Source organism: Oncorhynchus keta, unplaced genomic scaffold (genome assembly GCF_023373465.1).
Source record: "Oncorhynchus keta strain PuntledgeMale-10-30-2019 unplaced genomic scaffold, Oket_V2 Un_contig_2998_pilon_pilon, whole genome shotgun sequence".
In the NCBI taxonomy this organism is placed as follows: domain Eukaryota; kingdom Metazoa; phylum Chordata; class Actinopteri; order Salmoniformes; family Salmonidae; genus Oncorhynchus; species Oncorhynchus keta.
In genome coordinates, this window is record NW_026286834.1 from 138,493 (window position 1) to 164,876 (window position 26,384).

The following is a 26,384-nucleotide window of genomic DNA, read 5'->3' on the forward strand; positions in this document are numbered from 1 at the left end:
GGTGCCCAAAGAATATATCATGGTGCCTATAGAATATATAATGGTGACCATAGAATATATCATGGTGACCATAGAATATATCATGGTGCCCAAAGAATATATCATGGTGCCCATAGAATATATAATGGTGACCATAGAATATATCATGGTGACCATAGAATATATCATGGTGCCCAAAGAATATATCATGGTGAACATAGAATATATCATGGTGCCTATAGAATATATCATGGTGCCCATAGAATATATCATGGTGCCCAAAGAATATATCATGGTGCCCAAAGAATATATCATGGTGCCCATAGAATATATAACGGTGCCCATAGAATATATCATGGTGCCCAAAGAATATATCATGGTGCCTATAGAATATATCATAGTGCCCAAAGAATATATCATGGTGACCATAGAATATATCATGGTGACCATAGAATATATCATGGTGCCCATAGAATATATCATGGTGAACTTAGAATATATCATGGTGACCATAGAATATATCATGGTGACCATAGACTATATCATGGTGACCATAGAATATATCATGGTGCCCAAAGAATATATCATGGTGACCATAGAATATATCATGGTGACCATAGAATATATCATGGTGACCATAGAATATATCATGGTGCCCATAGAATATATCATGGTGACCATAGAATATATCATGGTGACCATAGAATATATCATGGTGCCCATAGAATATATCATGGTGACCATAGAATATATCATGGTGACCATAGAATATATCATGGTGCCCATAGTATATAGCATGGTGCCCATAGAATATAGCATGGTGCCCATAGAATATATCATGGTGCCCAAAGAATATATCATGGTGCCCATAGAATATATAACGGTGCCCATAGAATATATCATGGTGCCCAAAGAATATATCATGGTGCCTATAGAATATATAATGGTGACCATAGAATATATCATGGTGCCTATAGAATATATCATGGTGACCATAGAATATATCATGGTGCCCATAGAATATATCATGGTGACCATAGAATATATCATGGTGACCATAGAATATATCATGGTGACCATAGTCTTGCACGCGGTGTGTGTCAGTGATGTCACTACGCACAGATCGTCACTCTCTCCATTCATATCTACCAGAGAGGAAGAGGACGAGAGAGGCCAACTCGGTGGAAAATCTCTCTCCCTCCAGCATGTGGCGTTTTTTGTTGTTGTTTCGCTCACCAAACAAGGAGTTTTTGTATGGAAGTCAATGAGAGTGTCGAATTTGGTCGAAAATAAAATTAATTGCTTATTAGCTAAGTGAGATTTATTTGACCGAATATAAGTTTCGTAATGCATTAGCTGTTACTCTTGAACTGAAATAAGTAGGACACGTGACAACCCGTTGACTTGAGATGGGGTATGCATATTCATGAGATAAAGGCTCTCACCATTGGATACATGCGGTGACGTCAACAACCCTATTTAAATATTCAAAATAGGATTACAATATGGACATGTATCCACCAATCCAAAGAAAGGATAGGCGGGAGCTAAGACAGCCCGCCGGGCCCCTTTGTGGACAACGAACTCCCATTGGTGGGACGGAGATACATGTATCTTGTCAGTATATCCGTAATCTTTGTATCTATTCATCACACACACACACACTTTCCTCTCCTCTCCTCTCCTCTGTTGCTGGGATCTGAACGAGCTATCCTCCAAACAGACCGCTATAACTACCCAGCAATGTCAGCTCCCTCTCCTCCCACCCCACCGGCGGACGCTTCGGCGGGGACAGAATCATGCTTCCCCCCGGGATACAAGCCTTTCCGTCCCGAAGAGCATGGCCTGGACGCCGGCTTCCGCCTGACGGGCTTCTCGGATATGAAGGGATGAGGATGCAAGGTCCCCCAGGAGACGCTGCTCAAACTCCTGGCGGGACTGGAGCCTCACCGGCCCGGGGAAACCGGGGACCAAGGCACCGATTTCGGACAACTCACTCCCAACAACACCTCCGCTGGCCCCCGACTAGGTAGCTAGCTCGTTAGCATAGCTAGCAAAATGTATATTCGTTTTTTCAAGTAAACTTGTCAAGTTATTTAATGTAGCTAACTTGTTTTATATTATTATTATTATTATCAAACGAACATAAGCTGATTAGTTAACTAAGTTAGTAATGTAGCCATATAAGCCCGCTAACAAACAAGTCCCTTCTCGAGCCAACTAGCAGTATGTATGCTAGCTGAAGGCAGGGCTCTCCCCCTTATCTCTTAGCATCTCTGATGCAAGGCCAGATAGCTGACTGTTGATGGTGTCTAGCTTAACTGCTGTTTAGTAAATGAATAACGTTGTCTAGGTAATAAACAGGGGTGAAAGTATTATTTATTTCCGGTACTGCACCTCCAAGAAATGATGGGCCTAATCATAGAATTCCATATAGGACCCCTATTAATTCAATAGGATCTCTGTGGGCCTATTCATAAATATGTCATTTAACTTTGAAAATGTATTACATTTTTAATTGTGGCATAAACAACCAGTCATGATTTTTAAAAATATATATATATATTTTTGTCAATCACTTCAAAAGGGCTCCTTTACTCAACTTGGTCTCAGATCATTTAGTATTATTCTGCACGTACTGACACTCCATTTAGTGTGATACGTTACGTTTCGTATGGTATGTAAATTAGTTTGTGGATGGCCTACAGTAGTGTTTGTTAATCCTGGTCCTGGGGACCCAAAGGCTGTGCATGTTTTGTGTTTGCCTAATTCAAATGATCAACTCATCAAGCTTTGATGAGCTTTGGTGGTCCTTCTGTAGCTCAGTTGGTAGAGCATGGTGCATTGTGAAACGCCAGGGTAGTGGGTAGCCGACCATTTTTGGGACCACCCATACGTAGAATGTATGCACACATGACTGTAAGTAAGAACACGCTTATTTTGGATAAAAGCGTCTGCTAAATGGCTGGTTACTGGTTACTGGTCCAACGCTCTAACCACTAGGCTACCTGCCGCCCCATTACATACAGAATAATATAATGCTTTGAGACCAGGTTGCAACATTAGGCTACCCACTCATGTTCATCCACTTGCAACATACAGGACCAGTCAAAAGTTTGGACACAACTACTCATTCCAGAATTTTCTTTATTTTTTACTATTTTCTACATTGTAGAATATGAGTGATGACATCAAAACTATGAAATAACACATATGGAATCATGTCGTAACCAAAATAATGTAATTCATATTTGAGATTCTTCAAAGTAGCCACCCTTTGCCTTGATGACAGCTTTGCACACTCTTGGCATTCTCTCAACCAGCTTCATGAGGTAGTCACCTGGAATGCATTTCAATTAACAGGTGTGCCTTGTTAAAAGTACATTTTGTGGAATTTCTTTCCTTACTCTCATCCCTGTTCATAAATCAATCAGTCAATCATTGCATACCATGCATGGTATCATGAATATTGTGTGTGTGTGTGTGTGCGTGTGCGTGTGTGCGTGTGTCTGCGTGTGTGTGTGTGTGAGAAGGTATAGGTATGGACTCCTGTGTGGTGCCTCTGCGACATGGAGGCCTCTCATTGGTCCAAACTACAGACTTCTTCTACCCTCTGGTGGAGGACCCCTACATGATGGTGAGTTCTGACACCTGACCTTTAACCCCTGACCTTCATTGTAACCTCTCATCTCCTAACAACATTTATTAGGGCATGATTTATGCTTTATGCCCCAACTTATATCTGTATGAGTGAATTACATTTAATTTTCTTGTCAATTCGCCAGTTGGTGACCCATCCTTTACGAGATTGTATGTCTCTCTCTCTCTCCTTCCCCATATCTCTCCACCATCTCTCGCTCTCCCTCCTTCCCCACATTGCTCTCTCTCTCTCCCCCCAGGGAAGGATAGCGTGTGCTAATGTCCTCAGTGATCTGTATGCTATGGGCATCACAGAGTGTGACAACATGCTGATGCTACTCAGTGTCAGCCAGAAGATGTCAGAGCAGGTAGGTATTGTTGTGTAATATGATGTTGTTGCCATCCTAATGCACATTCAAATGTTATAAATCAACTCTGCAGAGCTCGCCCTGTCCTCTGCCGTGCCCTGATTGTATCACTGCTGATGATATCTGGAAATGTGCATGTACACCCTGGCCCATCTACAATTGCTAACCCCAATTCTGACTTATGCTCTATCTAACTGATTCCTGCTGTCGTAAAAGCCTGGGTATTCTGCACGTTAACACTAGAAGCGTATTACCTAAATCGTGACCCGTTTAAGGAAACTAAGTGTATGTCGCGGGTTTAAGAGCCGTTTGAACGTAAACTTTAAAAATAAAAATGCGTTTGTCTCAGCCACTGCTTGTCACCAAGGGAGTACCCCAAGGCTCGATCCTAGCCCCACACTCTTCTCAATTTACATCAACAACATAGCTCAGCCAGTAGGAAGCTCTACCATCCATTTATATGCAGATGATAGTCTTCTACTCAGCTGGCCCCTCCCTGGATTTTGTGTTAAACGCTCGACAACAAAGCTATCTTAGTGTCCAACAAGCTTTCTCTTCCCTTAATCCCTTAATCTTATTCTGAACACCTCCAAAACAAAGGTCATGTGGTTTGGTAAGAAGAATGCCCCTCTCCCCACAGGTGTGATTACTACCTCTGAGGGTTTAGAGCTTGAGGTAGTCGCCTCATACAAGTACTTGGGAGTATGGCTAGACGGTACACTGTCCTTCTCTCAGCACATATCAAAGCTGCAGGCTAAAGTTAAATTTAGACTTGGTTTTCTCAATCTGTCTTTCACCCCAGCTGCCAAACTAACCCTGATTCAGATGACCATCCTACCCATGCTAGATTCCGGAAACGTAATTTATAGATCGTCAGGTAAGGGCGGCTCTCGAGCTGCTAGATGTTCTTTACCATTCGGCCATCAGATTTGCCACCAATGCTCCTTATAGGACACATCACTGCACTCTATACTCCTCTGTAAACTGGTCATCTCTGTATACCCGTCGCAAGACCCACTGGTTGATGCTTATTTATTAAACCTTCTTAAGCCTCACTCCCCCCTATCTGAGATATCTACTGCAGCCCTCATCCTCCACATACAACACCCGTTCTGCCAGTCACATTCTGTTAAAGGTCCCCAAAACACACACATCCCTGGGTCGCTCCTCTTTTCAGTTTGCTGCAGCTAGCGACTGGATTGAGCTGCAACCAACACTCAAACTGGACAGTTTTATCTCCATCTCTTCACTCAAAGACTCAATCATGGACACTCTTACTGACAGTTGCAGCTGCTTTGTATGATGTATTGTTAGGGTTACACATTTTGGTAAATATACAGGTGGTAATTAACTTTAATTACAAGAGTTGACTCTTCACATGGGATGATTTCACTGTACAAAGAAAGGGAATGATCCCCAATGATCCATCGTATCTCCCAAAAAACGTTTTCAACATCTGTAAAATGATAGTCTAGGAACTAAAGCTTTGGTTGTCTTCCTCTCAGGCTTCCATGTCTTCTCCCTGGACCTCCTCAATGTCCACCTCTTGAACATCAGACTCTGAGGCCTCATCTGTGTGTCGTTGTCTCCACCTTCTCGCCCTGTGTGTCGTTGTCTCTACCTTCTCGCCCAGTGTGTCGTTGTCTCCACCTTCTCGCCCTGTGTGTCGTTGTCTCTACCTTCTCGCCCAGTGTGTCGTTGTCTCCACCTTCTCGCCCAGTGTGTCGTTGTCTCTACCTTCTCGCCCTGTGTGTCGTTGTCTCCACCTTCTCGCCCTGTGTGTCGTTGTCTCTACCTTCTCGCCCAGTGTGTAGTTGTCTCCACCTTCTCGCCCTGTGTGTCGTTGTCTCTACCTTCTCGCCCAGTGTGTCGTTGTCTCCACCTTCTCGCCCAGTGTGTCGTTGTCTCTACCTTCTCGCCCTGTGTGTCGTTGTCTCCACCTTCTCGCCCAGTGTGTCGTTGTCTCCACCTTCTCGCCCTGTGTGTCGTTGTCTCCACCTTCTCGCCCTGTGTGTCGTTGTCTCTACCTTCTCGCCCAGTGTGTCGTTGTCTCCACCTTCTCGCCCAGTGTGTCGTTGTCTCTACCTTCTCGCCCAGTGTGTCTTTGTCTCCACCTTCTCGCCCTGTGTGTCGTTGTCTCCACCTTCTCGCCCTGTGTGTCGTTGTCTCTACCTTCTCGCCCAGTGTGTCGTTGTCTCCACCTTCTCGCCCAGTGTGTCGTTGTCTCGCCCAGTGTGTCGTTGTCTCCACCTTCCCGCCCAGTGTGTCGTTGTCTCGCCCAGTGTGTCGTTGTCTCCACCTTCTCGCCCAGTGTGTCGTTGTCTCCACCTTCCCGCCCAGTGTGTCGTTGTCTCGCCCAGTGTGTCGTTGTCTCCACCTTCCCGCCCAGTGTGTCGTTGTCTCGCCCAGTGTGTCGTTGTCTCCACCTTCTCGCCCAGTGTGTCGTTGTCTCCACCTTCCCGCCCAGTGTGTCGTTGTCTCGCCCAGTGTGTCGTTGTCTCCACCTTCCCGCCCAGTGTGTCGTTGTCTCGCCCAGTGTGTCGTTGTCTCCACCTTCTCGCCCTGTGTGTCGTTGTCTCCACCTTCTCGCCCAGTGTGTCGTTGTCTCCACCTTCTCGCCCTGTGTGTCGTTGTCTCCACCTTCTCGCCCTGTGTGTCGTTGTCTCCACCTTCTCGCCCTGTGTGTCGTTGTCTCCACCTTCTCGCCCTGTGTGTCGTTGTCTCTACCTTCTCGCCCAGTGTGTCGTTGTCTCCACCTTCTCGCCCTGTGTGTCGTTGTCTCGCCCAGTGTGTCGTTGTCTTTGTCTCCACCTTCTCGCCCTGTGTGTCGTTGTCTCCACCTTCTCGCCCTGTGTGTCGTTGTCTCTACCTTCTCGCCCAGTGTGTCGTTGTCTCCACCTTCTCGCCCAGTGTGTCGTTGTCTCGCCCAGTGTGTCGTTGTCTCCACCTTCCCGCCCAGTGTGTCGTTGTCTCGCCCAGTGTGTCGTTGTCTCCACCTTCTCGCCCAGTGTGTCGTTGTCTCGCCCAGTGTGTCGTTGTCTCCACCTTCTCGCCCAGTGTGTCGTTGTCTCCACCTTCTTGCCCAGTGTGTCGTTGTCTCGCCCAGTGTGTCGTTGTCTCCACCTTCTCGCCCAGTGTGTCGTTGTCTCGCCCAGTGTGTCGTTGTCTCCACCTTCCCGCCCAGTGTGTCGTTGTCTCGCCCAGTGTGTCGTTGTCTCCACCTTCTCGCCCAGTGTGTCGTTGTCTCGCCCAGTGTGTCGTTGTCTCCACCTTCTCGCCCAGTGTGTCGTTGTCTCCACCTTCTTGCCCTGCGAGCAGAGCTAGGAACACAAGCATTAAGTTAGATATTACTGCCCTGTTGGAGCTAGATATGTGTATGTGACCAATAAATGGATTTGTTAACCTGATGCTGTGTGTAGCAGGGTGTCTGGAGGGGATTCAGAACAGTTGCCTGTTAATTTATAAACCCACTATTCTACAAATATCAGACTTTAGACTTCCATGTGACACTGTGTGTGTGTGTGTGTGTGTTCCTGAAGTTGTGCGTGTGTGTGTGTGTGTGTGTGTTCCTGAAGTTGTGCCTAGTCAGTGTAACTTGCAGAACTGGGAGCTAGTTGGTCGTGATGAAATGATAACTGTGTGTGTGTGCAGGATCGTGAGCGTGTGATGCCTCTGATGATCCGTGGTTTCCGTGACGCGGCGGAGGAGGGCGGGACTTCGGTGACAGGCGGCCAGACGGTGGTCAACCCCTGGATCATCATAGGGGGTGTGGCCTCGGTCGTCTGCCAACCCAACGAGTTCATCATGTAAGAGAGGGAGTATTCTGTTCAGACTGGGGTCAGGGTGTTATCAGGGTCTTCTGTTCAGACTGGGGTCAGGGTGTTATCAGGGTCTTCTGTTCAGACTGGGGTCAGGGTGTTATCAGGGTCTTCTGTTCAGACTGGGGTCAGGGTGTTATCAGGGTCTTCTGTTCAGACTGGGGTCAGGGTGTTATCAGGGTCTTCTGTTCAGACTGGGGTCAGGGTGTTATCAGGGTCTTCTGTTCAGACTGGGGTCAGGGTGTTATCAGGGTCTTCTGTTCAGACTGGGGTCAGGGTGTTATCAGGGTCTTCTGTTCAGACTGGGGTCAGGGTGTTATCAGGGTCTTCTTTTAGACTGGGGTCAGGGTGTTATCAGGGTCTTCTGTTCAGACTGGGGTCAGGGTGTTATCAGGGTCTTCTGTTCAGACTGGGGTCAGGGTGTTATCAGGGTCTTCTGTTCAGACTGGGGTCAGGGTGTTATCAGGGTCTTCTGTTCAGACTGGGGTCAGGGTGTTATCAGGGTCTTCTGTTCAGACTGGGGTCAGGGTGTTATCAGGGTCTTCTGTTCAGACTGGGGTCAGTGTGTTATCAGGGTGTTCTGTTCAGACTGGGGTCAGGGTGTTATCAGTTCTTGTTGGTAACCTTGATGTTAGAGAGTCGGGCCAGACAGGATCAATTCTAATGGGGAGTTTCCTTATCAATACTGTGTCTTACTGTGTGTGTAGGCCAGACAGGATCAATTCTAATGGGGAGTTTCCTTATCAATACTGTGTCTTACTGTGTGTGTAGGCCAGACAGGATCAATTCTAATGGGGAGTTTCCTTATCAATACTGTGTCTTACTGTGTGTGTAGGCCAGACAGTGCAGTACCAGGGGACGTGTTGGTGCTGACCAAGCCTCTAGGAACCCAGGTAGCTGTCAACGCTCACCAGTGGCTGGACCAGGTACTATCCCATAATACTGTCTATCTGGTGGCTGGACCAGGTAGGTGATAGACAGAGCAGGATGCTAGAATATCTGTCTGATGGCTGGACCAGGTAGGTGATATTCTAGCTTCCTCGTCTGTCTTCACTTTCTCTCTGGGGAAGTCAGACTTTTAGATTTTTCCAAAAATTAGGATGTCTCATTGAAATAGGTAAATAATATATCCTCTTTCGATCCCTACTTCTCTCGTGTGTGTGTGTGTGTGTGTGTGTGTGTGTGTGTGTGTGTGTGTGTGTGTGTGTGTGTAGCCAGAGAGGTGGAATAAGATCAAGCTAGTGGTCTCTAAGGAGGAAGTGGAGCAGGCCTACCAGGAAGCCATGTTCTCCATGGCAACGCTCAACCGCACAGGTAACACACACACACTAATATAACAGGTAGCCTAGCGATTAAGCGCTTTGGGCCAGTAACCGGACGGCCGCTGATTCGAATCGCCGAGCCATCAATTAAGGCAACCCCGCACCCACCTCTCTGATTCAGAGGGGTTAAATGGGGAAGACCCACCTCTCTGATTCAGAGGGGTTAAATGGGGAAGACACGCCTCTCTGATTCAGAGGGGTTAAATGGGGAAGACACACCTCTCTGATTCAGAGGGGTTAAATGGGGAAGACACCTCTCTGATTCAGAGGGGTTAAATGGGGAAGACACGCCTCTCTGATTCAGAGGGGTTAAATGGGGAAGACACGCCTCTCTGATTCAGAGGGGTTGGGTTAAATGGGGAAGACACACCTCTCTGATTCAGAGGGGTTAAATGAGGAAGACACGCCTCTCTGATCCAGAGGGGTTAAATGGGGAAGACACGCCTCTCTGATTCAGAGGGGTTAAATGGGGAAGACACCTCTCTCTGATTCAGAGGGGTTAAATGGGGAAGACACACCTCTCTGATTCAGAGGGGTTAAATGGGGAAGACACACCTCTCTGATTCAGAGGGGTTAAATGGGGAAGACACGCCTCTCTGATTCAGAGGGGTTAAATGAGGAAGACACCTCTCTGATTCAGAGGGGTTAAATGGGGAAGACACACCTCTCTGATTCAGAGGGGTTAAATGGGGAAGACACACCTCTCTGATTCAGAGGGGTTAAATGGGGAAGACACGCCTCTCTGATTCAGAGGGGTTGGGTTAAATGGGGAAGACACGCCTCTCTGATTCAGAGGGGTTGGGTTAAATGGGGAAGACACACCTCTCTGATTCAGAGGGTTGGGTTAAATGGGGAAGACACACCTCTCTGATTCAGAGGGGTTGGGTTAAATGGGGAAGACACCTCTCTCTGATTCAGAGGGTTGGGTTAAATGGGGAAGACACCTCTCTGATTCAGAGGGGTTAAATGGGGAAGACACACCTCTCTGATTCAGAGGGGTTAAATGGGGAAGACACGCCTCTCTGATTCAGAGGGGTTGGGTTAAATGGGGAAGACACACCTCTCTGATTCAGAGGGGTTGGGTTAAATGGGGAAGACACACCTCTCTGATTCAGAGGGGTTGGGTTAAATGGGGAAGACACTCTCTCTGATTCAGAGGGGTTAAATGGGGAAGACACCTCTCTCTGATTCAGAGGGGTTAAATGGGGAAGACACACCTCTCTGATTCAGAGGGGTTAAATGGGGAAGACACGCCTCTCTGATTCAGAGGGGTTAAATGAGGAAGACACCTCTCTGATTCAGAGGGGTTAAATGGGGAAGACACACCTCTCTGATTCAGAGGGGTTAAATGGGGAAGACACACCTCTCTGATTCAGAGGGGTTAAATGGGGAAGACACGCCTCTCTGATTCAGAGGGGTTGGGTTAAATGGGGAAGACACACCTCTCTGATTCAGAGGGTTGGGTTAAATGGGGAAGACACACCTCTCTGATTCAGAGGGGTTGGGTTAAATGGGGAAGACACGCCTCTCTGATTCAGAGGGGTTGGGTTAAATGGGGAAGACACACCTCTCTGATTCAGAGGGGTTGGGTTAAATGGGGAAGACACATTTCAGTTGATTGCATTCAGTTAAAAAACTGACAAGCCCCCCTCCACACACATTAACATAACACACACACAACCTGGTCTGTAACAACCCACTGTGTGTTTGTGTGCGATCACAGCGGCAGGCCTCATGCACAGGTTCCAGGCCCACGCTGCAACAGACGTGACTGGGTTTGGGTTGCTAGGGCACGCCCGTAACCTAGCGACGATGCAACGTGCTGAGGTAGCCTTCGTCATCCACAACCTACCCATCATTGCCAAGATGGCCGCCATCAGCAAGGCCTATGGGAACATCTTCAACCTGCTGGGGGGGACGTCCTCGGAGACATCTGGTAGGACACTAAGAGCTTGGCCAAAATATCATCTACCAATATGTTTCATATTTATTTGATGTTTTTGAGTAATCAAAGTTCTTCATTTGCTTTATGAGTGAACCCAGGGTGTCAACACACACATTCGAAGTGATTTCATTGGGTCTTTGTCCATTCTGATGGTTTCATAGTGTTTTTATTCATCTATTTACCCTGTTTTCGCCCCAATGTCCTGGTATCCAATTGGTAGTTACAGTCTTGTCTCATCGCTGCAACTGCCGTACGGACTCGGGAGAGGCGAAGGTCGAAAGCCGTGCGTCCTCCGAAAAACAACCCAGCCAAGCCTCACTGCTTCTTGACACAATGCTTGCTTAACCCGGAAGCCAGCCGCACCAATGTGTCGGAGGAAACACTGTGCACCTGGCAACCGCGTCAGCGTGGACTGCGCCCAGGCCCACCACAGGAGTCGCTAGTGCGTGATGGGACAAGGACATCCCTGCCGGCCAAACCCTCCCCTAACCCGGACGACGCTGGGCTAATTGTGCGCCGCCCCATAGGTCTCCCGGTCTCGGCCGGCTGCGACCGAACCTGGACTCGAACCCAGAATCTCTAGTGGCACAGCTAGCACTGCGATGCACTTAGGAGGCCTGTTTTATACTGTTTAATCAAACTTCAACCAAAGGTTTCTAATTTGAGATTTTCTACACTGCCACTTAAGGACAGTAAGTATCTAGGCCTTAATTTTGACCAAATATTGCAATTAGATCAAAACACAAGTGAATTGTTGGAATCGTGGAAATATAATGATTATTCTGTAGTTAGAATGTAATACTGGGCACTTTTTGACACGACAGCGAATTAAAAAGCCAGGGAGGCGTTCATAGGAATTAGAATACTAGTAGGGTCTCTATGGAGGCACTATTGTGACGGGGTAGGAACCAAAGTGTTGGTCAGTGTATAGGGACCCTATACATTTGACTTGTTATGCTTGTCATGCTCATGTATATAGGTTAATTTGCATAACTTTGTGGAATTAAATTGGTGGGTATTTTCGTGAGTGGTTATGTAGCCCATCTTATTCAGCACACAACATACAGATCCTATATTTGAGTGGAAAATCTGTCAAAGTGCAAGTGCTGTTGCGACAGCTCTTCAAATGGCCCTTTCTTTGCTATTGGAACTAAACGTGCTTTAATCAACGAGCCCAAATCAATGCTCAACAATTCTAACTGCAGTGCGCTTTTGGCAATGGAGTTTTCCCGTCAATCTCTTTATGAAACGAGTTTGATGTTCGATTATGAGATGGGGTGAAATCCAAAGTTGTGCTATAGTACAACAAAATAAAGGGAACACTTAAACAATGTGAAAAAAGTCGAGGATACTTTTCAACGTAGTTGAGATGACATCTTCCTCTCTGACTAGCGGTTTCAACTCTCTATTTGCTGTTGAGGTTTGGTCCAACAGAATCGGCCATATGGACACCAACATTTTTTGTTTCAATCAAAGCAGATAGCCTAGTGGCTCGTTCCGTTCAGTTTTGGCGCATGATATATATACACTGCTCAAAACAATAAAGGGAACACTTAAACAGCACAATGTAACTCCAAGTCAATCACACTTCTGTGAAATCAAACTGTCCACTTAGGAAGCAACACTGATTGACAATACATTTCACATGCTGTTGTGCAAATGGAATAGACAACAGGTGGAAATGACAGGCAATTAGCAAGACACCCCCAATAAAGGAGTGGTTCTGCAGGTGGTGACCACAGACCACTTCTCAGTTCCTATGCTTCCTGGCTGATGTTTTGGTCACTTTTGAGACAGTCTACAACCCACACAAGTGGCTCAGGTAGTGCAGCTCATCCAGGATGGCACATCAATGCGAGCTGTGGCAAGAAGGTTTGCTGTGTCTGTCAGCGTAGTGTCCAGAGCATGGAGGCGCTACCAGGAGACAGGCCAGTACTTCAGGAGACGTGGAGGAGGCCGTAGGAGGGCAACAACCCAGCAGCAGGACCGCTACCTCCGCCTTTGTGCAAGGAGGAGGCAGGAGGAGCACTGCCAGAGCCCTGCAAAATGACCTCCAGCAGGCCACAAATGTGCATGTGTCTGCTCAAACGGTCAGAAACAGACTCCATGAGGGTGGTATGAGGGCCCGACGTCCACAGGTGGGGGTTGTGCTTACAGCCCAACACCGTGCAGGACGTTTTTCATTTGCCAGAGAACACCAAGATTGGCAAATTCGCCACTGGCGCCCTGTGCTCTTCACAGATGAAAGCAGGTTCACACTGAGCATGTGACAGACATGACAGTCTATATTAATAAAATATAATAAAAACGACATACCTTATTTACATCCGTATTCAGCCTCTCCTGTGAGACTTGAAATTGAGCTCAGGTGCATCCTGTTTCCATTGATCGTCCTTGATGTTTCTACAAGTTGATTGGATTGCACCTGTGGTAAATTCAATTGATTGGACATGATTTGGAAATGCACACACCTGTCTATATAAGGTCCCATAGTTGACAGTACTTCAGAGCAAAAACCAAGCCATGAGGTTGATGGGATTGTCTGTATAGCTCCGAGACACAGATGTGGGGAAGGGTACCAAAATATTTCTGCAGCATTGAAGGTCCCCAAGAACACCGTGGCCTCCATCATTCTTAAATGGAAGAAGTTTGGAACCACCGAGACTCTTCTAAGAGCTGACCGCTCTCCTCTGTGGAGATGGGAAGAAGGACGACCAGTTCTGCAGCACTCCACCAATCAGGCCTTTATGGTACAGTGGCCAGACGGAAGCCACTCCTCAGTAAAAGGCACATGACAGCCCTCTTGGAGTTTGCCAAAACGAACCTGAAGACTCTGACCATGAAAAACAAGATTCTCTGGTCTGATAAAACCAAGATTGAAATCTTCGGGCCTCACTGCCAAGCGTCACATCTGGAGGAAACCTGGCACCATCGCTACGGTGAAGCATGGTGGTGGCAGCATCATGCTGTGGGGATGTTTTTCAGCAGCAGGGACTGGGAGACTAGTCAGGATCGAGGTAAAGATGAACGGAGCAAAGTACAGAGATCCTTGATGAAAACCTGCTCCAGACAAAGGGTCACCATCCAACAGGACAACCACCCTAAGGACAAGTCTCTGAATGTCCTTGAGTTGCCCAGCCAGAGCCTGGACTTGAACCTGATCGAACATCTTTGGAGAGACCTGAAAATAGCTGTGCAACAATGCTCCCCATCCAACCTGACAGAGCTTGAGAGGATCTGCAGAGAAGAATGGGAGAAACTCACCAAATACAACCGTGCCAAGCTTGTAGCGTCAGACCCAAGAAGACTTGAGGCTGTAATCGCTGCCAAAGGGGCTTCAACAAAGTACTGAGTAAAGGGTCTAAATACTTATGTAAATATTATATTTCAGTTTTTTTATTTTTAATAAATGTGCAAAGATTGCTAATAAAACTCTTGCTTTGTCGTTATGGGGTATTGTGTGTAAGTTGACGAAGGGGGGGTACAATTTTTAGAAATTTTAGATTAAGACTGTAACATAAAACAATGTGAAAAAAGTCGAGGAGACTTTTCAACGTAGTTGAGATCACATCTTCCTCTGACTAGCGGTTTCAACTGTCTATTTGCTGTTGAGGTTTGGTCCAACAGAATCGGCCATATGAACACCAACACATTGAGACATTATTTTACTGTCTCAACTGCTCAGAGCAGACACTACTAAAACACAAGTATTAATGAACATTGATTCTGGAAAATGGATATTCAGTTTGTTGTGTCATTGGTGCATATTACTATTCAACTGTTCTACCTTGTTAGCTAGCAAATAGGTCCAAGCTGGCTCAACTGTTACCCCTTGTTAGCTAGCAAATAGGTCCAAGCTGGCTCAACTGTTACCCCTTGTTAGCTAGCAAATAGGTCCAAGCTGGCTCAACTGTTACCCCTTGTTAGCTAGCAAATAGGTCCAAGCTGGCTCAACTGTTACCCCTTGTTAGCTAGCAAATAGGTCCAAGCTGGCTCAACTGTTACCCCTTGTTAGCTAGCAAATAGGTCCAAGCTGGCTCAACTGTTACCCCTTGTTAGCTAGCAAATAGGTCCAAGCTGGCTCAACTGTTACCCCTTGTTAGCTAGCAAATAGGTCCAAGCTGGCTCAACTGTTACCCCTTGTTAGCTAGCAAATAGGTCCAAGCTGGCTCAACTGTTACCCCTTGTTAGCTAGCAAATAGGTCCAAGCTGGCTCAACTGTTACCCCTTGTTAGCTAGCAAATAGATCCAAGCTGGCTCAACTGTTACCCCTTGTTAGCTAGCAAATAGGTCCAAGCTGGCTCAACTGTTACCCCTTGTTAGCTAGCAAATAGGTCCAAGCTGGCTCAACTGTTACCCCTTGTTAGCTAGCAAATAGGTCCAAGCTGGCTCAACTGTTACCCCTTGTTAGCTAGCAAATAGGTCCAAGCTGGCTCAACTGTTACCCCTTGTTAGCTAGCAAATAGGTCCAAGCTGGCTCAACTGTTACCCCTTGTTAGCTAGCAAATAGGTCCAAGCTGGCTCAACTGTTACCCCTTGTTAGCTAGCAAATAGGTCCAAGCTGGCTCAACTGTTACCCCTTGTTAGCTAGCAAATAGGTCCAAGCTGGCTCAACTGTTACCCCTTGTTAGCTAGCAAATAGGTCCAAGCTGGCTCAACTGTTACCCCTTGTTAGCTAGCAAATAGGTCCAAGCTGGCTCAACTGTTACCCCTTGTTAGCTAGCAAATAGGTCCAAGCTGGCTCAACTGTTACCCCTTGTTAGCTAGCAAATAGGTCCAAGCTGGCTCAACTGTTACCCCTTGTTAGCTAGCAAATAGGTCCAAGCTGGCTCAACTGTTACCCCTTGTTAGCTAGCAAATAGGTCCAAGCTGGCTCAACTGTTACCCCTTGTTAGCTAGCAAATAGGTCCAAGCTGGCTCAACTGTTACCCCTTGTTAGCTAGCAAATAGGTCCAAGCTGGCTCAACTGTTACACCTTGTTAGCTAGCAAATAGGTCCAAGCTGGCTCAACTGTTACACCTTGTTAGCTAGCAAATAGATCCAAGCTGGCTCAACTGTTATACCTTGTTAGCTAGCAAATGGATCCAAGCTGGCTCAACTGTTATACCTTGTTAGCTAGCAAATGGATCCAAGCTGGCTCAACTGTTAACCCTTGTTAGCTAGCAAATAGGTCCAAGCTGGCTCAACTGTTACCCCTTGTTAGCTAGCAAATAGGTCCAAGCTGGCTCAACTGTTATACCTTGTTAGCTAGCAAATAGGTCCAAGCTGGCTCAACTGTTACCCCTTGTTAGCTAGCAAATAGGTCCAAGCTGGCTCAACTGTTACCCCTTGTTAGCTAGCAAATAGGTCCAAGCTGGCTCAACTGTTACACCTTGTTAGCTAGCAAATAGGTCCAAGCTGGCTCAACTGTTACACCTTGTTAGCTAGCAAATAGATCCAAGCTGGCTCAACTGTTATACCTTGTTAGCTAGCAAATAGGTCCAAGCTGGCTCAACTGTTACCCCTTGTTAGCTAGCAAATAGATCCAAGCTGGCTCAACTGTTATACCTTGTTAGCTAGCAAATAGGTCCAAGCTGGCTCAACTGTTACCCCTTGTTAGCTAGCAAATAGGTCCAAGCTGGCTCAACTGTTACCCCTTGTTAGCTAGCAAATAGGTCCAAGCTGGCTCAACTGTTACCCCTTGTTAGCTAGCAAATAGGTCCAAGCTGGCTCAACTGTTACCCCTTGTTAGCTAGCAAATAGGTCCAAGCTGGCTCAACTGTTACCCCTTGTTAGCTAGCAAATAGGTCCAAGCTGGCTCAACTGTTACACCTTGTTAGCTAGCAAATAGGTCCAAGCTGGCTCAACTGTTACCCCTTGTTAGCTAGCAAATAGGTCCAAGCTGGCTCAACTGTTACACCTTGTTAGCTAGCAAATGGGTCCAAGCTGGCTCAACTGTTATACCTTGTTAGCTAGCAAATAGGTCCAAGCTGGCTCAACTGTTACCCCTTGTTAGCTAGCAAATAGGTCCAAGCTGGCTCAACTGTTATACCTTGTTAGCTAGCAAATAGGTCCAAGCTGGCTCAACTGTTACCCCTTGTTAGCTAACAAATAGGTCCAAGCTGGCTCAACTGTTATACCTTGTTAGCTAGCAAATGGATCCAAGCTGGCTCAACTGTTATACCTTGTTAGCTAGCAAATAGGTCCAAGCTGGCTCAACTGTTACCCCTTGTTAGCTAGCAAATGGATCCAAGCTGGCTCAACTGTTATACCTTGTTAGCTAGCAAATAGGTCCAAGCTGGCTCAACTGTTACACCTTGTTAGCTAGCAAATAGGTCCAAGCTGGCTCAACTGTTATACCTTGTTAGCTAGCAAATAGGTCCAAGCTGGCTCAACTGTTACACCTTGTTAGCTAGCAAATAGGTCCAAGCTGGCTCAACTGTTACACCTTGTTAGCTAGCAAATAGGTCCAAGCTGGCTCAACTGTTACACCTTGTTAGCTAGCAAATAGGTCCAAGCTGGCTCAACTGTTACCCCTTGTTAGCTAGCAAATAGGTCCAAGCTGGCTCAACTGTTACCCCTTGTTAGCTAGCAAATAGGTCCAAGCTGGCTCAACTGTTACCCCTTGTTAGCTAGCAAATAGGTCCAAGCTGGCTCAACTGTTACCCCTTGTTAGCTAGCAAATAGGTCCAAGCTGGCTCAACTGTTACCCCTTGTTAGCTAGCAAATAGGTCCAAGCTGGCTCAACTGTTACACCTTGTTAGCTAGCAAATAGGTCCAAGCTGGCTCAACTGTTACCCCTTGTTAGCTAGCAAATAGATCCAAGCTGGCTCAACTGTTACCCCTTGTTAGCTAGCAAATAGGTCCAAGCTGGCTCAACTGTTATACCTTGTTAGCTAGCAAATAGATCCAAGCTGGCTCAACTGTTACACCTTGTTAGCTAGCAAATAGGTCCAAGCTGGCTCAACTGTTACCCCTTGTTAGCTAGCAAATAGGTCCAAGCTGGCTCAACTGTTACACCTTGTTAGCTAGCAAATAGGTCCAAGCTGGCTCAACTGTTACCCCTTGTTAGCTAGCAAATAGGTGCAAGCTGGCTCAATTGTTACCCCTTGTTAGCTAGCAAATAGGTCCAAGCTGGCTCAACTGTTACCCCTTGTTAGCTAGCAAATAGGTCCAAGCTGGCTCAACTGTTACCCCTTGTTAGCTAGCAAATGGATCCAAGCTGGCTCAACTGTTACCCCTTGTTAGCTAGCAAATAGGTCCAAGCTGGCTCAACTGTTACCCCTTGTTAGCTAGCAAATAGGTCCAAGCTGGCTCAACTGTTACCCCTTGTTAGCTAGCAAATAGGTCCAAGCTGGCTCAACTGTTACCCCTTGTTAGCTAGCAAATAGGTCCAAGCTGGCTCAACTGTTACACCTTGTTAGCTAGCAAATAGGTCCAAGCTGGCTCAACTGTTACACCGTGTTAGCTAGCAAATAGATCCAAGCTGGCTCAACTGTTATACCTTGTTAGCTAGCAAATGGATCCAAGCTGGCTCAACTGTTATACCTTGTTAGCTAGCAAATGGATCCAAGCTGGCTCAACTGTTAACCCTTGTTAGCTAGCAAATAGGTCCAAGCTGGCTCAACTGTTACCCCTTGTTAGCTAGCAAATAGGTCCAAGCTGGCTCAACTGTTATACCTTGTTAGCTAGCAAATAGGTCCAAGCTGGCTCAACTGTTACCCCTTGTTAGCTAGCAAATAGGTCCAAGCTGGCTCAACTGTTACCCCTTGTTAGCTAGCAAATAGGTCCAAGCTGGCTCAACTGTTACACCTTGTTAGCTAGCAAATAGGTCCAAGCTGGCTCAACTGTTACACCTTGTTAGCTAGCAAATAGATCCAAGCTGGCTCAACTGTTACACCTTGTTAGCTAGCAAATAGGTCCAAGCTGGCTCAACTGTTACCCCTTGTTAGCTAGCAAATAGATCCAAGCTGGCTCAACTGTTATACCTTGTTAGCTAGCAAATAGGTCCAAGCTGGCTCAACTGTTACCCCTTGTTAGCTAGCAAATAGGTCCAAGCTGGCTCAACTGTTACCCCTTGTTAGCTAGCAAATAGGTCCAAGCTGGCTCAACTGTTACCCCTTGTTAGCTAGCAAATAGGTCCAAGCTGGCTCAACTGTTACCCCTTGTTAGCTAGCAAATAGGTCCAAGCTGGCTCAACTGTTACACCTTGTTAGCTAGCAAATAGGTCCAAGCTGGCTCAACTGTTACCCCTTGTTAGCTAGCAAATGGATCCAAGCTGGCTCAACTGTTATACCTTGTTAGCTAGCAAATAGGTCCAAGCTGGCTCAACTGTTACACCTTGTTAGCTAGCAAATAGGTCCAAGCTGGCTCAACTGTTATACCTTGTTAGCTAGCAAATAGGTCCAAGCTGGCTCAACTGTTACACCTTGTTAGCTAGCAAATAGGTCCAAGCTGGCTCAACTGTTACACCTTGTTAGCTAGCAAATAGGTCCAAGCTGGCTCAACTGTTACACCTTGTTAGCTAGCAAATAGGTCCAAGCTGGCTCAACTGTTACCCCTTGTTAGCTAGCAAATAGGTCCAAGCTGGCTCAACTGTTACCCCTTGTTAGCTAGCAAATAGGTCCAAGCTGGCTCAACTGTTCTATCTTGTTAGCTAGCAAATAGGTCCAAGCTGGCTCAACTGTTATACCTTGTTAGCTAGCAAACAGGTCCAAGCTGGCTCAACTGTTACCCCTTGTTAGCTAGCAAATAGGTCCAAGCTGGCTCAACTGTTACCCCTTGTTAGCTAGCAAATGGATCCAAGCTGGCTCAACTGTTACCCCTTGTTAGCTAGCAAATGGATCCAAGCTGGCTCAACTGTTACCCCTTGTTAGCTAGCAAATAGGTCCAAGCTGGCTCAACTGTTACCCCTTGTTAGCTAGCAAATAGGTCCAAGCTGGCTCAACTGTTACCCCTTGTTAGCTAGCAAATAGGTCCAAGCTGGCTCAACTGTTATACCTTGTTAGCTAGCAAATAGGTCCAAGCTGGCTCAACTGTTATACCTTGTTAGCTAGCAAATAGGTCCAAGCTGGCTCAACTGTTCTACCTTGTGAGCTAGCAAATAGGTCCAAGCTGGCTCAACTGTTACACCTTGTTAGCTAGCGAATAGATCCAAGCTGGCTCAACTTGAAATATAAAGATTAGCTGGCTACTCACGAGCACGTGGGCTTGAGAGGCTGTTGATGAGACCTGTGTTCATGTCCTATAGCCTAATTCCTAGCATTATTCGTGAATGTACATTATGCATTAGGTTCTGGGGACATTTGTAAAAAAATATACATATATATATAATTTAAAAAAAGGCAATTCTCATAGACTCAATTGAAAGCCAGATTAGTGATTATTGCAAAAAAAAAAAAATCAGGTTAAACTATTTTGAAAAAATGATTAGTGGGTCTGATGGTTGTGGAAAGCTTATTTAGCCTAGGTACAACTAAGTCCTGAATTCAATAGGTTATTGTTGACTGTGTAAAATGCAGTGTATTTTACCTTTTAATTGTACAACACTTATTTAGAGGTGAAATCTATATATACCCTGAATCGCACAAGTTTGAAAAATCAATATGATTTTTAGGCCATATCGCCCAGCCCTATGTTGAGTGTGACAAATCTAGCAGCGTTGCAGTTCTTAAACCAGTGTGCCTGGCAACTACCAAAGGCACTTCAATCTTTTGCCTTGCCTATTCACCCTCTGAATGGCACACAAACACAATCCATGTCTCAAGGCTTAAAAAATACTTCTTTAACCTCTTTCTCCTCCCCGATTTAAAAGTGGATTTAACAAGTGACATTAAGGGATCATAGCTTTCACCTGGACCCACCTGGTCAGTCTGTCATGGAAATAGTAGGTGTTCTTAATGTTTTGTACACTCAGTATACAGTCATGGCCAAAAGTTTTGAATAACACAAATATACATTTTCACAAAGTCTGCTGCCTCAGTTTGTATGATGGGCAATTTGCATATGGTCTAGAATGTAATGAAGGTGTGAGTGTTGACGAGCACAAGGATGGAGATCATGCTGATGGAGTTCGAATAACAGACTGGAAGCTTCAAAAGGAGTCAATCATTGTTCTTCCTCAGTCAACCATGGTTACCTGCAAGGGAACACGTGCCGTCATCATTGCTTTGCACAAAAAGGGCTTCACAGGCAAGGATATTGCTGCCAGTAAGATTGCACCTAAATCAACCATTTATCGGATCATCAAGAACGTCACAACAATTGAACCGCTCTCCTTGAAGAATGCTTCCAGCGAGCGCCAGGACTGTCTCCTAAAGTTGATTCAGCTGTGGGATCGGGGCACCACCACTGCAGAGCTTGCTCAGGAATGGCAGCAGGCAGGTGTGAGTGCATCTGCAAAAGGTACAGGGATTGGACTGGGGTAAAGTCATTTTCTCTGATGTTTGTTTGGGGCATCTTTCTCTGATGTTTGTTCCGATTGTTTGGGGCATCTGGGGGAAAAAAAGCTTGTCCGGAGAAGACGAGGTGAGCGCTGCCATCAGTCCTGTGTCAGGCCAACAGTAAAGCATCCTGAGACCATTCATGTGTGGGGTTGCTTCTCAGCCAAGGGAGTGGGCTCACTCACAATGTTGCCTAAGAACACAGCCATGAATAAAGAATGGTACCAACACAATCTCCGAGAGCAACTTCTCCCAACCATCCAGTTTGGTGACGAACAATGCCTTTTCCAGCATGATGGAGCAACTTGCCATAAGGCAAAAGTGATAACTAAGTGGCTCAGGGAACACAACTTGAATATTTTGGGTCCATGGCCAGGAAACTCCCCAGACCTTAATCCCATTGAGAACTTGTGGTCAATCCTCAAGAGGTGGGTGGACAAACAAAAACCCACAAACTCCAAGCATTGATTATGCAAGAATGGGCTGCCATCAGTCAGGATGTGGCCCAGAAGTTAATTGACATCATGCCAGGGTAGATTGAATGTGCTGCCATCAGTCAGGATGTGGCCCAGAAGTTAATCGACCACATGCCAGGGTAGATTGAATGTGCTGCCATCAGTCAGGATGTGGCTCAGAAGTTAATTGACATCATGCCAGGGTAGATTGAATGTGCTGCCATCAGTCAGGATGTGGCCCAGAAGTTAATTGACAGCATGCCAGGGCGGATTGCCGAGGTCTTGAACAAGAAGGGTCAACACTGCAAATATAGACTCTCTGCATCAACTTCATGTAATTGTTAATTATAGCCTTTGACACTTATGAAATGCTTGTAATTATACTTCAGTATTCCATAGTAACATCTGACAAATATCTAAAAACACTGAGGCAGCAGACTGTGGAAATTAATATTTGTGTCATTCTCAAAACTTTTGGCCACGCCTGCATCATTCCCGGTCGGCTCAGAGGGATCCGGCTCATGAGCTCCATAAGCAGCCGATTTTAATTAATGGAAAATGAATGTGGTCTGTGCTTCGTATCGCATCGATTTGTTCCGCCAATCAAATCACAGTGAATCATTTGAAACTAAAACGTGTATTGAGTCGTCTTGAAAGGGAAGGATCCCTGCGCTCTATTCATCTGATGTTAGACGATATCGTAGCACAAACAACATGCTGAACGACACCAACACTGGTATCCGGCTGTATTAGCCACGTTTGCTCGGACTCGGATTACATTTACAGTGTGCTCCAAAAGTATTGGAACAGTGTGTTGTTTTGGCTCTGTACTCCAGCACTTTGGATTTGAAATGATACAATGACATTAAAATGACTAGTTTTAATTTGAGGCTATTTGCATTCGTATCTGGTGAACTATTTTAGAAATTACAGCACTTTATGTACAAAAATATTGGAACAGATTGACTTACGTGTATTAAAGTAGTCAGAAGTTTAGTATTTGGTCCCATATTTCTATCACACAATGACCACATCAAACTTGTGACTCTATAAACTTGTTGGATGCTGTTTGTTTTGGTTGTGTTTTAGATTATTTTGTGTCTAATAGAAATGAGATGATAAATAATGTATTGTGTTATTTTGGAGTCACTTTTATTGTAAATAAGAACAGAATATGTTTCTAAACACTTCTACATGTAAAATGTATGTTACCATGATTATGGGTAACTGAATGAATCATGAATAACAGTGAGAAAGTTAGAGGCATAAATATCAACCCCCCATAAAAAATGCTAACCTCCCCGGTTATTGTAATGGTGAGAGGTTAGCATGTCTTGGGGGTATGATATAAAATGCTAACCTCTCCTGTTATTGTAATGGGAGAGGTTAGCATGTCTTGGGGGTATGATATAAAATGCTAACCTCCCCTGTTATTGTAATGGTGAGAGGTTAGCATGTCTTGGGGGTATGATATAAAATGCTAACCTCCCCTGTTATTGTAATGGGGAGAGGTTAGCATGTATTGGGGGTATGCTAACCTCCCCTGTTATTGTAATGGTGAGAGGTTAGCATGTCTTGGGGGTATGATATAAGATGCTAACCTCTCCTGTTATTGTAATGGTGAGAGGTTAGCATGTCTTGGGTGTATGATATAAAATGTTAACCTCCCCTGTTATTGTAATGGTGAGAGGTTAGCATGTCTTGTGGGGGTTGATATTTGTGCTCTGTAGCTTTCTCACTCGTCATTATTCGCAATTCATTCAGGGTTATCTTTAATCATGTTGAAATATTTAGGAACATTTTATTCTTCAATAAAAGTTACTCCCAAATGACACTATACGTTATTTCCCATTCACCCTGTAGGTGGCCTTCTAGTAAGTCTGCCCAGAGAGCAGGCGGCCCGGTTCTGTGCGGAGGTGAAGGGTCAGGGGTCTGGGGGTGGAGCCTGGATCATCGGCATCGTGGAGAAAGGAGAACGCGGCGCTCGCATCATCGACAAACCACGCATCATCGAAGTCCAACCGAGAGGGACCGCTGCAGCCAATCAGGAGAACAGCAGCTCTACTAGTCCAGCTCCTGGCGATACGCCGTCATAGACTCTCCCTCTTACGTGTGTTGCTGTCCATCTCTTTCCCTCGTTTAGCCACAGGAGCTACAGGCCAAAACACCGAACATGGAGAGGGAATGGACAACACTCCAAATGGTTCCTCTTTTAAATTAAAGTAACATTCCAACAGTTTTCCCTCCAATCAGTGAATGGGAAATAGATCAAGTTGTGTATGTGATTTTAGAGTGTGGGTCAGAACATTCTCCTGGTGAAATTTTTGTCATTGTGGGAGTGGTTGGAAAAATGTTTATTTAATGTGTTTCTATTGGATATTTGGCTTGTCTATAAGGATGTCTGGCTCTACCCATTGGTTCAGAGGCAGGGTTGAGCAGCTCTCTCTGGACCAATGGGGTCGTCCGGTATGTCCTCTGCCAGCTGACTGGCTGCTCAGCTCTAAGCCCCCCCTACCTGTTTATGAAGCTCCGCCTTCCAAACCTCAGCCAATGGGGCCAGGCGGAGTGGATGTCTGTCTCAGGAAGGGGGTGGGGCTCATGTGCTGGGTTCCAGCCATTGGCTATGTGTTTCTGGATAATTCACAATCAATAAACCGATCATCAACTCACTGTTCTGTCCCTTTGGTACTTCCTGTGTGTGTGAGATTTAAAATGAATGTATTTTTTAGGACGGTGGGGTACAGAATGAATAATGGTGGAATACGTTAGAATATTGGTCTTCTGTATATCAGTTGATTGAGCACGGCGCATGCGACCATCCATAAGATGTACTGTATGCATACAGGATCAAAGTGTCTGCTATTAAGGCATATTTTATATTAAAATGTGTCGCCGTGTTCTAACCCGAGAGACCTGGGAAAAGATCCGTCTGTCGCGGGCTGCTTCAGCCTGCCCCGCTTTCCAACCCTCTGAACAGAGACGCAAGTAAGATGAGAATAGCAGCAACTGTTGGATAATGGAAGTTGATTTTAAAAAAATACTTTATTGTTAATGTTGTTGGTTAGCTAGCTGGCGAATTTGAGCCATATTGGCATAGACGTGATGACATCAGTCAAAACAAGACATGGTATCATAAAGTTGAAACAAGCCGGTGAGCACGGTTGGTTAAATACACACAATAATGCGACCGTGGACAGTCCGTTTGTTTACATGGACACATATTCAACCAGGAGACTGATTAATACATACAGAAAATCGCCAATCAAAATGAACGTTCTGGCACAGTGACAGTGTTATTTTTGCTTAAAGACGTTTTGATTCTGAGTTCGGACATATATATACAGTACATTTGAAATATATGATGCATCCTTTCACCTTTCCCGAAATCACTTCACTCGCGCAAAGAGTGGGGCGTTGGTGCTGGCACATGCGCATATTAAACTGTTTCCATGTCCTAATAATTCTAAAGATTGCTCAGAAAACCTGTTTTTTAAAATCGGTATCTGCTTACATCGATTATGACCTTACGCCGATTAAGATAAACAGAGTAAGGAGTTTACATGATTAATGCCATAATCATTTTAATATCGAATGCTGCTTTCATGACAACTGGGAACTCTGGAAAATACGTGTTCAAATCATGACGGCAGTGATTTTCAGGTCGGAAAAGTCGGAGCTCAAGAGAGGACAGAGTTCAAAACCCTTTTTCCCAGTCGGAGCTCCGAGTTTCCAGTTGTTATGAACGCGGCATAAAAACTAGAGACTGCCTCCAAGATGGCCGACCATTGTTTCAACGTCATCTACTCACTGTCGCATATGTCGATCCGTCGGGGCTCACTTTAAATGGACATAGATGGTGCCGATCTCGGTTCCTTATCGTTTACGTTCACTGCTCCTACGTCTTTGACTCATCCTACTACAGTTTATACTTTTATATACTTGTTGTTGTTTTGTCTTTGTCTATAGTTTCTCTTAATGCTAGGCGGGTAACGAAACAATGTGAAGCTAAACCATTTCGAACATATTTTTAGCAATCAGAATTTGGGTTTAATACTTTTTATTGAAAAGTTTGATCTTACTGATATATGGAGAGAGAGGTTTCCGGCCGACAGATCGTTCACTTGGAGTAACAAAACAGGTTCAAGACAATCCAGAATAGATGTTTGGCTTATATCCAAATGTATTGATACATTATTTGTTACTACACATATTTGTACTATTCCCCTCACAGACCATAGGGCCATTTATTTTGATATCAAAATATTTACCCCTGATATTAACCTTGGCAGAGCATCCTACTGGAAGCTAAATAGCTCATTATTAAATAATGATATAGTTAAATTTGAGGTTAAAGATCTGCTCTCACACTTTTGGGAAAGGGCTTGTGGAGAAAAATCGTATTGCAAGAACTGGGAGCTCTTTAAATTTGAGGCATCT

General features: G+C 45.5%; 2 protein-coding genes and 1 long non-coding RNA gene across 21 annotated transcripts; 2 read left to right on the top strand and 1 right to left on the bottom strand.

Moving 5' to 3' along the window:
• The first annotated feature begins 1,586 nt into the window (after window positions 1-1,586).
• On the top strand, window positions 1,587-24,617 carry LOC118377997 (selenide, water dikinase 3-like). The gene is made up of 8 exons (XM_052507579.1): window positions 1,587-2,008; window positions 3,513-3,616; window positions 3,879-3,986; window positions 7,638-7,792; window positions 8,640-8,730; window positions 9,019-9,118; window positions 10,850-11,062; window positions 23,811-24,617. The coding sequence occupies exons 2-8, from the start codon at window positions 3,521-3,523 to the stop codon at window positions 24,041-24,043; spliced, it is 996 nt and encodes a 331-aa protein (XP_052363539.1). The 5' UTR covers window positions 1,587-2,008; window positions 3,513-3,520; the 3' UTR covers window positions 24,044-24,617.
• LOC127923536 (sarcoplasmic reticulum histidine-rich calcium-binding protein-like) lies at window positions 3,997-7,626 on the bottom strand. 19 transcript variants are annotated; one of them, XM_052507582.1, is made up of 7 exons: window positions 7,257-7,626; window positions 6,798-7,060; window positions 6,159-6,568; window positions 6,043-6,071; window positions 5,840-5,897; window positions 5,637-5,694; window positions 3,997-5,578 (listed from the first exon to the last, which is right to left on the bottom strand). In XM_052507582.1, exons 1-7 carry the CDS (start codon window positions 7,320-7,322, stop codon window positions 5,488-5,490), a joined length of 975 nt encoding a protein of 324 aa, XP_052363542.1. In that variant the 5' UTR covers window positions 7,323-7,626; the 3' UTR covers window positions 3,997-5,487. The 19 variants fall into 19 exon arrangements, 5 of the variants coding, with proteins under 5 accessions (XP_052363542.1, XP_052363543.1, XP_052363540.1 ...); XM_052507583.1 differs by having other exon boundaries at window positions 3,997-5,694; XR_008114633.1 differs by lacking the exon at window positions 6,798-7,060 and adding an exon at window positions 6,685-6,742 and having other exon boundaries at window positions 3,997-5,723; window positions 5,811-6,071; window positions 6,130-6,187; window positions 7,110-7,626.
• Window positions 16,382-19,687, top strand: LOC127923537 (uncharacterized). The gene is made up of 3 exons (XR_008114647.1): window positions 16,382-16,461; window positions 16,858-18,485; window positions 18,530-19,687. It is a non-coding gene; the product is annotated as an uncharacterized LOC127923537 (long non-coding RNA).
• Window positions 24,618-26,384: the final 1,767 nt, after the last annotated feature.

Bases quoted from the DNA above. Each gene is read 5' to 3' on its own strand.
- LOC118377997 (XM_052507579.1), top strand. From the start codon at position 3,521: ATGGACTCCTGTGTGGTGCCTCTGCGACATGGAGGCCTCTCATTGGTC. The intron at 3,987-7,637 runs GTAGGTATTGTT...GTGTGTGTGCAG, and splicing joins GCCAGAAGATGTCAGAGCAG to GATCGTGAGCGTGTGATGCC. The intron at 11,063-23,810 runs GTAGGACACTAA...TTCACCCTGTAG, and splicing joins GACGTCCTCGGAGACATCTG to GTGGCCTTCTAGTAAGTCTG.
- LOC127923536 (XM_052507582.1), bottom strand. From the start codon at position 7,322: ATGCTTGTGTTCCTAGCTCTGCTCGCAGGGCAAGAAGGTGGAGACAAC. The intron at 5,695-5,839 runs GTAGAGACAACG...CTGGGCGAGAAG, and splicing joins ACGACACACTGGGCGAGAAG to GTGGAGACAACGACACACTG. The intron at 5,579-5,636 runs GTGGAGACAACG...CAGGGCGAGAAG, and splicing joins ACGACACACAGGGCGAGAAG to GTGGAGACAACGACACACAG.